Source organism: Culex quinquefasciatus, chromosome 1, assembly GCF_015732765.1.
Source record: "Culex quinquefasciatus strain JHB chromosome 1, VPISU_Cqui_1.0_pri_paternal, whole genome shotgun sequence".
Lineage (NCBI taxonomy): Eukaryota > Metazoa > Arthropoda > Insecta > Diptera > Culicidae > Culex > Culex quinquefasciatus.
In genome coordinates this window covers 28,075,228-28,086,489 of record NC_051861.1, presented here as the reverse complement: position 1 = coordinate 28,086,489, position 11,262 = coordinate 28,075,228, and the positions used below count along the sequence as shown (strand labels likewise).

The 11,262-nt window shown below is 38.5% G+C and overlaps 1 protein-coding gene across 1 annotated transcript; it reads right to left on the bottom strand.

The window, feature by feature from the left end:
• Positions 1 to 684: 684 nt before the first annotated feature.
• On the bottom strand, positions 685 to 2,709 carry LOC6042028 (beta-chimaerin). The gene is made up of 4 exons (XM_001851138.2): positions 2,559 to 2,709; positions 1,813 to 2,493; positions 1,273 to 1,662; positions 685 to 1,212 (listed from the first exon to the last, which is right to left on the bottom strand). The coding sequence occupies exons 1-4, from the start codon at positions 2,605 to 2,607 to the stop codon at positions 947 to 949; spliced, it is 1,386 nt and encodes a 461-aa protein (XP_001851190.2). The 5' UTR covers positions 2,608 to 2,709; the 3' UTR covers positions 685 to 946.
• Between the last annotated feature and the right edge of the window lie 8,553 nt (positions 2,710 to 11,262).

The following is an 11,262-nucleotide window of genomic DNA, read 5'->3' as shown; positions in this document are numbered from 1 at the left end:
AAATCATACAGCTTCTCTATACAAGATAAATTATTGTGGTTTGGTGGAGCCTGAATGAATCCATACCACACAAACATAAAATGCTTTAATCTTGCTTCTAGTTTGAGCAAATGTTGTTAATTATTAAGCCAAACACATAGAGTTAAACTGTAAAAAAAATCTTGCAGAAATTATGTTTTTTTTATGAATATGAACTTTCAAGGACATGTTCTAATGGTGCAATCGCTTGAACAAAATAGTAGTGCCTAAAACTCGTTTAAATTGTATTTTTTTTGTTTGGTAATTTTTTTCATGCAATAAATATATAAAAAAATAAACGTTGAAATTGTAAAATCTCTAAAAATTTTAAACAAATTGAACGAACTCTTCTTGCGCAATTATTTTTGAGATATTTAAATGCGCATCCAATTTGATGAAGATCAACAATTTTTTATGAGATTAGTTATTGTATTGAAAGCCTGCCGAAAATGAAATATTTTATTTTCATTACACAATGTAGTTATTTTTGTTGTCAAAAATATTTCAGGTTTAGAATACTTCAGACATTATATTATTAACTCAAATTAATATTGACATGAACTTTTCAAAAGGTTTTATATGTTCAAAGAGGACAGTTAGTTGAAGAGAATAAAACCAAATTAAGTTCGTTATGTTAACATTTTTTTCGCGAAATGAATAGATACATTTTCTTAGTTTGTTACACTTTTATTCACTTTATCCCACCGTCTTGAAGGTTAAAAATCGTTAGAAATATTGTTACCAAAACTAAGCATAATGTTACGAGTATTATTATACTATCACAATTTATATCAAAATGATGACAATAATTTAGATGGAAATCATCATTGCAAACAACAATTTTATCAATCATGTTGATCAGATTAAATGAGATTATATGTTTTGGATATAAATAGAATATATATTTAATAAGAGTATATGTTGTCTTTTAAAGGAAAACAGCGTGACAGTGCGTAATTAAGGCAGTAAGCATATTAATTTCCTGAGACAAATCGGTCATGTGCGGTGGAGTTTCTATGAGCGTTGGGGCAAACACCGTGGCCAGATTCTGTTCATTCATCTTGTTGATTGCATGGTGTGAAGAGATCCTATTTAAATGTTCCAAAATGTACTTCAAACAGTTGAAGTGTGCCACCGGCAATTTTTTCAGTGCATCACGCATCGCCAAGATTTTTTCTCCGACATTTTTATTAGCTGCAAGGGAAAATGGGGTATGTTACTAGAATCCGTGGAAACTTCTAACAAAATGCTTACTCATAGCTTGCATAAACGCTGGATAGCAGTCGGATGTGATAAGTGGGACTGGTAGAAGTCTAAGGTACATTTTAAGCACCCCCGAAATCACGTTTACATTACTGTAAGCCAAAGCAGACATGTCTGCCTTCTCACCATCCTTGTCCAAAGCCATTTTTAACGCTTCAATTTCATCAGCAAACCCTGAGATTCGATAAATGCCCTCCTGCAGCATTCCATGTTGTTCAACCTCTTCGACGCACTTTTTCACTATGAACGGAATTTTGCACTTGTGTGCAGTAATTAGCAGTGTCAAATCTACGCCAAATATTCCACGAAGTCGCTTTAAATCGGGCACGCATTTCGCGGGTTCCAGTTCCGAGCACTTGTTGTGTGCTACAAAACCGCAATCTGTAAAAAAGGTTCGATTTACTGATGACTCAAAATGGGAGATTCCGTTAACCATTTCAGGCCTGGTGGGTCCTTGTGAATCGATAATCAAAATTTTCTAAATTTGCTGAAGGCCTGTCAAGGTTAAGAGAGCGTTTTTTTATTACATACCTTCGCACTGAACTCCTTGCGATGAAAACCCCCAGAGGAAATTTGCACAATATTCACACCAATTCAGCCCTTTAAAGGTGCGTGTCTTAAAAACATGACTCTTTTCGTAAGCTTCTAATAATTCATCGTCAGCATCGTCTATAAGCTTTGCGGTCAAATCGTTCCCGGGTTCGTCAATGCTCAACGTGGATATCTCATCATTGAGCATCGATAGTTTAGATGATTTCCTTATCTCGTTAGACAAAACTCGTAATTTACGCCGGTTTAGTGTCATGTATGGACTCTGTTCGTAGCAGTTTTTCGTTTGGCTCATCATCTCTTGAATGATTGGGCCGGCATGTAATCGCATGTGGAAATCAACCAATCCATCAGCTACCAGATCTTGGACAGTATCGAATTTTTTGAAATTTTCCTGGAGATAATGTCCTTTGTCTGGAGAATAGTAAATTTTGTAGTGTTTTGTCTTCTGATCGAACCGCAGACTCAGTGTGTAATAGCTATTGGCACCCGGACTTCGTCGAACGAGATACGATCCATCCCGCTTATCCTCCAAGATGCTTTCACTCTTTTTATGATTTATTGTCCCATGATACTCAAGCCCATAAAAGTCTGGGCGTTCTTCATTGAGACTATCAACATAAATTGGTTTAGGTGATGGTGCCCCTAGTTGAATTTTGTATACTGCAAAAATAAAATACTAAACATATTATTCACGCCCACAACATAGTAATACAATACTAGCTTACGTTCGGGTTTCCAGACTTTTTGACACGATAACGGAAGCTCTATCGCCATTCTGCAAACTGGAATTGTGAATAAATGCTTAATTTTACAATGATTAAAGTCAGACTTTGAAGCGAAATGTATCGTGGTTGTTTCAATGAAGAATCTTCGCAAGATGTTACTAGTATTGGTGTGTTTTTTGCGGGCTGGCAAATGTAAACAGGGGTATGTTCACACATTAATCAACGCATTTTATCTCCGTCGTGTCATGAACAAAACACGAACTTATCATCAGATGTCTCCTTTTCCGATTTAGAACTGGTTCAAGTTCATACTACAATAACAATGTGCTGCCACCTGATGGTGGGTTTTTCAATTAGTTTCCCTTCATATTAACCTTCACAGTACCGTGCAGGAAGGTAAAATCAAAACTGAATTCTTATGTGAGCAACGAATCAACGAGCAAAGAGCATAAGTGAAAACTGCAAAAAAAGATGGTGGATATCTTCGGTGCACATCGCGCGAAGGGCAAACTCATTGATAATCGATTTGTGTGCCGTTTCCATCTTCCCCGAAGCCGGTCGTCGAAGCGTTGACGCTGGAAGGGGGTGATGCTGGCCCTGAAGAGCTGGTTTTGTGTTGCAATTCAGAACATCGGAGAGCGTGTGGACGCTGGTCAACGTCAATTAGCGCGTAATTTATGATTCTAATGAAACAAAAGCGATTGGAGTTTTACACTTTTATGTCTTTTCTTCGCGCGCCCTCTCGGTTGTTTTGCAGGTTATTGGCCAAGATGGTCGTCTTCGGGGTCGACGATTATATCTTATTTGGTTGTTTCCCTTTTTTGGGAGGATACTGAAGCGACGACGATTGCAGGCAGGTCAACCGGAAAGGACTTGAATTCCAACTCGGGTCTCGGAACTGAGCGGAAACGACCCCACAGGACCAGTTGTCGCCCAATCGATCGGTTGTCGCCGGTGATTAACACCGCGCGGTCAAGCTACCTTATTTATACACCGACTTGAACCTGCTTTATGGTTTATAACCTATAACAACCAATCTTCGGCATCGGCGGTCCGGGTAAGGCATGGCGTGGCCAACGCAGCAGCAGCAGCATTTCCTGTATAAGGTCAGACCCCGCGCGCGGCACTTCATGAATATTCATTTGGCCACGCAGCCCCGGCAACCCAAGGAGACTCGGAGGACCGCGTCGAAAAACTAGTGACCACCTCGGCCACCATTCTTAATAAAATAATGTCCCACCAGAGATCAATCCAAGCAGGCTTGGCAGTACTTGGTCTGGGCGCGCTAATTTACATAATGGGACCGATAATGGACTCCGGACGGATGGGAGTCTGGTCTGATCCCGAAGGTGGTCGAAGGTAGGGCGTGAAATCAATCCTAGGAACCCGTGCAAGAACTAATTAGTTTGCCGATCGAAACGGGTTGCTAGATTGGGTAATTGTGCAGGATTGCTCCCGAGGAATTTAACCATATAATCATTCTGGGCTGCTGTGGTAAGTGGTTTTAATGGTTATTGGATAGCTGACCATACTGTGGAAATGCAGTGTAGAATTATTGCTTGCAAATGGGTTCTGGAATGTTGATTAATCATTTGGAAAAGAGGAATGAGAGACAGTAATGAAAGGGTTCATTGGTCTTTGAAGCTTAAGTGTTTATTGCACACTTAGGCCGATGCAAATATTTAAAAAAGTTTTTGTCCCTCGGCCCTGGCCGATGTCAAGGGGGCAAAAATAAAAAATATAAAAATTTAAATAACAAGCCATAGTCTTCACATTTAAATGAAAAAGTGTTTTAAAATGCATTTTACACTAGTTCAGTTGTTTTGCAATCATTAGTTTTCAAAAATCTAAGATCTGACAAAAACAAAAATTGTATCGAAAAAAAAAAGATTTTGCATCGAAAATTTTCAAAAAATCTTAAGATTATTTAATAAACCCAAACATGCTATAAATGATTTTAAACGCAGAAGAATGTATTTTAATTTGATTTTAGCTGGGTGCACATGAATTTTCATTGAAATTTTGAAGTTTATTGTAAAAATATTTTTTTGGCCCCCTGATTTTTCGGGCCAATTTTGAAGGGGGGGTGACAAAAACTTTTCAAAATATTTGTACCAGCCTTAGTAAAAAAAAAACGTTCAAACTTAGGGGAATAGCATCTAACGCCATCGTTCATCTAATGTTGCTTTTCAGCACTTTGACTATCAATCCCAGCTCATAAAAAGCGATTTCAACTAAAATCGAGGGATAAATAGCTCATTAGGAAGTCGGCTAGCAAGTTTCTATCAACAGTTTTACAAAATATGTTGTTTAAGGTCGTAGAGGGAGTCTTTCATTCCTGCTGCAATGATTGTCAATGATGGTTCGGAATTCAGGACCCATAAATAGTAAATTGCTGTAGGAGGCTATTCAAGCACAAGATTAGTGCGCTGACCACGGGGACGCGTTGTCTTGTTTTTGCATGCTCATTTCCATTTCTTTTGTGTCGCTGTTTGTGTGCTTGGGTGCGTGGTTATTATAATTAAATAATGGCAACATTAGTGCGGTGACCACGGGGACGCGCTGTCTTGTTTTTGCATGCTCATTTTCATTTCTTTTGTGCCGCTGTTTATGTGCTTGGGTGCTTGGTTATTAGATATAGGTGAAGGGATTTTATTAAATGATCATTATATTGCATTATTATATTTATTTGATTATATAACCACACTATACTTTACACTTAACACATTTTACAAAACACATATGGAACTGTAAACAGGAGCGTTTGGTACGGTATGTCCACGCATCCTTCCTCCCCTGTAGATTCTGTGAAATGTGATCCGTTCTCAGAATCCTCTCTGCGGTAAACACAACGTAGTAGGGCTGGCCGCTTTAATTTTTGCAATACATTTTCGGGTGTTCTCGGATGTACTGTAATTATTAATAATGACAAGAAAAGTGCTTGGGGTGTAATCTAATCACAAGACTTTCCAGCATGCTTTCATCGGACTGGCTGCGTTTGTGTTAGATTAGATTAGATTAGAGATTAGGTAGGAGGCTATTCAAGCACAAGCATGACTTTTTTTTCCTTCCGAACCACTATTCAGCACCCAGGTAAATTGAAATGAAACATTAATCACTTTATTTATTTATCTGCAGTTGGGGAGGAGAGGGTTAAAGGTCGCGTTACGCTCCATACATTTTTTTTATATTTGTATGCAAATTGTGTTACGAGGGGAGGGGGGAGGGAGTCCATTTTTTGTGTTACGTAATAAAACAACGCTCTCAAAGATGACCGCCAAATGGCCGATCAAAAATGATGCCTTTCAGAACTTAAAATAGTGAGCATCAGCGAATTGGATGGAGAAGGAGCGAGTCACCTGCCAAACATACGAGAATTTATAGGTAATTTTAAATACAGTCCAGGCTCGATTATTTGAATCACTTGGAAAAATATCACATCGAATAATTGAACCTCATAATTTTGAGCTGAAATATATAAGCTTTGAACTTTAAATTGATGAAATTTTCAAATTCGAGATGGTGGCCCAAATGGCGGAGATGAACAATTTATATCAAATTTTTAAAAGGTTCTGTCTGCATAGGAAATCCATGAATCTTAGGTTGTTTCGAAAATTTACTGTAGAATTGTTTGAATGCAAATATTATGATAAAAAACAACCAACCTTTAAAATTTCAATCAATTAATCAACCATTTTTTTTTTCTAAAATGGTGTTGCAAAATTCTAATTTGATGTAAACAGTGAAACATTAAGGTGACGCCAGCCAGCAGGAAGACATGGCGTTTTTTGCTTGTTTTAGAGTTCACTGCATTAGGTAGAATTGGTGATGATGAATCACGATAAAATAAAATAACTTTTCGAAAACACGCCTCTTACATTTTTTTCTAAACTGAATCAGCCAATGTTGAAAAGAAACCTTCCAAATTTCCTAAAAACTAAAATGCACTGTTATTTTATTGATTTGAGGAAGTATAAGCATTTTGACAGCTTGAACTATTTGCTATTTTTAAGCTCTAAAGAACTTCTTGTAAAAAATCGAAATGGGAAACAATAGTTGCCCTCCCTAGCTACTATTTAACACTATGGGTATTGTAAAAATTATTCCTGGGAAATTGCAAAATAGTTACAGCTGTCAAAATGCTTATGCGCCCTTTTCGAATGTTGCTCTAGATATGTTCAAATCTTTAACGTTAACGGTACACATCAATTATAGCTTTTGCACCCAGATTTCAAATGACTGTCTTCAAAGTTATTACAACAAAGTTTGACTTTTTTTTACAATGAGATTCTTGCAGGATTGGATCCGTAAGTTTGACAAATTTGGAATAAGAAGACTTCCTAGGTTGCTGTGTACCCTTAACTGCGTTACTAATAACGTGAACTGAAGAAGCACGTGACTCGAAACCACACAACTGACTGCTCTTCGTGGTGTTGGTGTGCCATCTAGAATTGTTTGAAAAAAAAAAAAAGATTTTTTTTTGAATAGGTCCTATAAACATATGAAACACAATAGCTTATAGAACCTTTTAAAAAATACTCTAGAAACCATATTCATTAGGGTGTTTCATCCAAAACCAAAAGTTCTCAGAATCAGGCAAACCGAGGTTCCCCTAGTAGAGGATACCCATAGGGACTCTCATGCCAAACATCAGCCCATTTGGTTGAGAATTGGCCTGTCCCCAGCGGTTTAAAGTTTACATGGAAATTACTATGGGATTTTTGCTTTTCGTTCAATCGTTCCTACAGGTCTGGGGACAACATGGATTCACTCGGAATAAAGACAGGTGTGTAGGGGATGGTCCAATGAACACATTCCAGAAGGAATTTGGCTTGTCCATTCTGTCCCCAAGGTGCGCATTGGATCGACGTCCGGTGTCTCCAAAACCAACGATTCATCCTTCAAAAGCATCGCATTTCCTTAGTATGCTATGACAACTAGGTGAAAACCTGTGAAAACTACAGATTGTCAAGGCAAACAGATTGGCCAATGTTTCTGGACACCAAACGTGCTGGACACCAACCGCCCTTTACGCCCAGCAAAACTGGCAGTGTTGCAAGCGCAAAACATACGTTGCCAGTGCCGATTTATTTTGCATTGGCCAATCTGTCTCCCTCGACAATCTGTAGTGAAAACCACGACGCCCCATATGAGACGGTGAACACGTGGAGAGGCATCGATTGCATTATTAACACATAATCATCATTTTACGTTATTTAGAATAGTTGAAATTCTTCCAGGAACAACAATAATTATAATTTTAGTACTTTAAAGAATGTTTCTGAGCCAAAACTCGAGTAGATGCTCTGCCACGTGTTCACCGTCTGACATGGGGCGTCGTAATTTTCTCCTAGCCGTCATAGCATACTAAGGACAATGCGTACATTTGAAGGGTAATTCGTTGATTCTGGAGACACCGGACGTCGATCCAATGCGCACCTTGGGGACAGAATGGACAACCCTAATTCCTTCTGGAATTTGTACATTGGACCATCCCCTACACACCTGTCTTTATTCCGAGTGAATCCATGTTGTCCCCAGACCTGTAGGAACGATTGAACGAAAAGCATAAAAATCCCATAGTAATTTACATGTAAACTTTGAACCGCTGGGGACAGGCCAATTCTCAACCAAATGGGCTGGTATTTGGCATGAGAGTCCCTATGGATATCCTCTACTAGGGGAACCTCGGTTTGTCTGATTCTGAGAACTTTTTTGTTCGGATGAAACACCCTAATATCCATATAAGAGGTTTTTTTTATGATTTCAATATAAGTTGATTTGAATTCAAGACTTGTGCAAACAAAGATAAGATATATGACATGCACGTTTTAAATTTGAACATTTATTTTTAATCACCATGTTTAGAACTTTTTCCATAATTAAATATTCACGTTTAAAAAGTGCCGGCTATCAATGCCGACTGACTGACCAATCACCCATCAGGGTCAAGCGACACGTCTGAAATGTTTGCAGTCTGCGTCGTTTGGTCATTGACCGCATGAATAAGCCGATTTATAAACTTTTTATTAATAAATTAATTCAATTCGTTCACATTTACATTCCACTTCCGTCATTTCGGTGCGCAGTGTTGTTTGGTTGTCGATCGTGGTTGTCTGTTTTTCAACTTTGAAATGTTGCAAAAAGACTTTACCTTAATAATAATTTCTTATAACACCTGGATCAAAAGTAACATAACCTCGAAACCCTTGTCAAAGGACGGCTATAAGGCACAACTATATGTGCCGAAGGCACGTCCCATAATTGCTCTCCTGGAAATGACCGTCCGGTTCGCCACGTTTCGCTCTCCCAAACCTGGAACACAACGCAATGCAATGAGTCGATGTAAAAGGAATTAATTTATATCAATTATTGTTATTATCATTATTTGGAATTTTTTCTCGGCTCGTCATTGTAGGCAGAGCGGCCAACTTGGATCCGAGAGACAATTCCGATGCCCAAAAATGAGACCCCGCGGAAATTGTTGCCCCATTCGCCATGCCTTCTTTGACGGTGAACCAACTCAAGGCTCAAGGGAAACATTGGCAAACGCATCGGAACAAATTGCGAACGTTACGGTTGCGAGATGGGACTGCCGTTTCACGAGACAAGTCCTCGTCGTTTTTGAGGTTATGGCGTGGTTTCAGGGCGGTATGCAGCAAGTTTGCGACAAAAATACAGTTTGAATCACAATAAATTCGATTTCTTGAAAATAGTAACGATCAGTGCATACGTCCCTCGATCCCCGTCGATGTCCTCTCGCATGACGGGACGTTGACGAGGTTTCGCCCGCGCAGTCGTCATCATTCTCGAGCCTGCCAGCAGCGGGAATGGCATCCCGGTAATGTTAAAGTCATTAAAAATTAAAGATTTTCGTTTTATGGCTTATTAAAAAGAGAAGAAGCCGAGAGAGACGAAAAGTATGCGCTGTAATGTTAATAAGCCAAAGGACTACCAAATTGAAACATACGACGCTCTCGACCGCACTTTTAACGATTCCTCGCTGAACGATTGGTTTGAGTTGGCACGGTTTGCAGAATGCAGAACGAACCGCACCCCCTGTGGAGTGCAATTATGCGGCCCGTTTTACCCCGCGTTGCCCTGAAGGCAGGAATCGACCAGAAAAGGCATGAATGGGAACCGATGACGATTCAGAGTCAGTAACATAATCCTTTCTCTGTAGTTCTGAGGGCTGAACTCTGTTGCGGGATGGTTAATTATCGCTGAAATGACTGGCTCTAGGGTTGGTTGTGGTTTTGAGGCATGCGTTGACAGAAAACACTTCTGAGGTGTGCCATGAGTCAGCATCTTGAACGAAGAAAAAGGTGTCGAATAAAACCAATTGTTAAATGGCATAACTTAAGGAGATGTCTGTGACCAAAGAGAAAGAATGAGGTGTTAAAAATGAAATGATTAAAACGACTTAATATCAATGTGACAGGATAAAAAAAATCTAAATGTATTTGTTAACTTAGGGAAACGTTGAAAACAACGATAATATGGAACAAGAAAACCCATCCACACAACAACCCGGTGGGCTATTTTGTTTCAATTCTGCTGCAATAGAACGAGTCACAAGATAAAACACAAGCAACGAATTGTTGAGTTGAAAGTACCTAAACCAGTGGTCCTCAACTAGGCTGACGGAGCCAGTTGAACCTCGAAAGCCATTTTGTCAATTTTCTAGGAATCATAAATAAAAAAAAAGAAAAAAAATAATAATAATAAATAATAATACACAGAAAAAAATATGTAAATTTACACAGCACGTAATTACTGTTTCTTATGTAAACTCACTCAATGTAATGTTGAGATATGATGTAAAGCGCAAAAAGTCATGGAAATTACTCTAATGTAAATCTAAATCTAATGTAAATCATGAATCTAATGGAAACGTTGAGCATGGAAACTCAAATCTGATGAATTTCTACCCGTGTTCGGCTTCCTGTAAATTCCTATTTAATGTAAATCATATATCCAATGTATTTCTGCCAAACGTTGCCTTCAAAACTACCCGAACTAAAAATAGTTATATTTGGTTCTCTTTCTATCGCTCTCATACTTCGCTGGCTCACTGCCTGAGCCTCGACCTGAACAAGTTGATGCTTTAGCCGATCGTTTATAAAATGCGAAGATGGCTCAGTCGGCAGCGGGTAGCAGCAGTAACACCGATCATCCTACCCGTCGTCCGTTCGATTCCAGTCCAGCGTTATTCCACTTGGCCGTCGACGAGAAAGCGCCCCCTACCTTTGAAACAACTTTTTAAAATCCGAATTTCCTGTTGCTGCCCGCTTCAATCATTTTAAAATAGAACATAGGCCACACCCTTTTCCTACTGCAATCCAAGTCGAGCTTCTCATTCCCATTGGCCAATCAGAATTAGTTGCTTTGAACTAATGTAAATTGCTAAAGTAATGTAAATTCCAAAACTAATGTAAATTTTCAAAACTAATGTAAATTTCCAATAAATCTAATGTAAATTTCCAATGAACCTAATGTAAATATACATCATTTATCATGATACTTGTGGTACATGATAAATAATGTAAATTTACAGGAATATTTTTTTCTGTGTAATAATTGTCTAAAAATACATTCGTTATCTTTTGAAAGCACGCGTTCTTTATTCCACATTAAACTCTAGTAATAAAAAAACCTGTGTAAAAACTACATTTTCATTCAATTCGATTTTTAACCCTTTTTT

Excerpts from the sequence above, each read along its gene's own strand:
- LOC6042028 (XM_001851138.2), bottom strand. The coding sequence starts at position 2,607 with ATGGCGATAGAGCTTCCGTTATCGTGTCAAAAAGTCTGGAAACCCGAA. Across the intron at positions 2,494-2,558 it reads AAAAGTCTGGAAACCCGAAC|TATACAAAATTCAACTAGGG; the intron begins GTAAGCTAGTAT and ends TTATTTTTGCAG. Across the intron at positions 1,213-1,272 it reads AGCGTTTATGCAAGCTATGA|CTAATAAAAATGTCGGAGAA; the intron begins GTAAGCATTTTG and ends TTTCCCTTGCAG.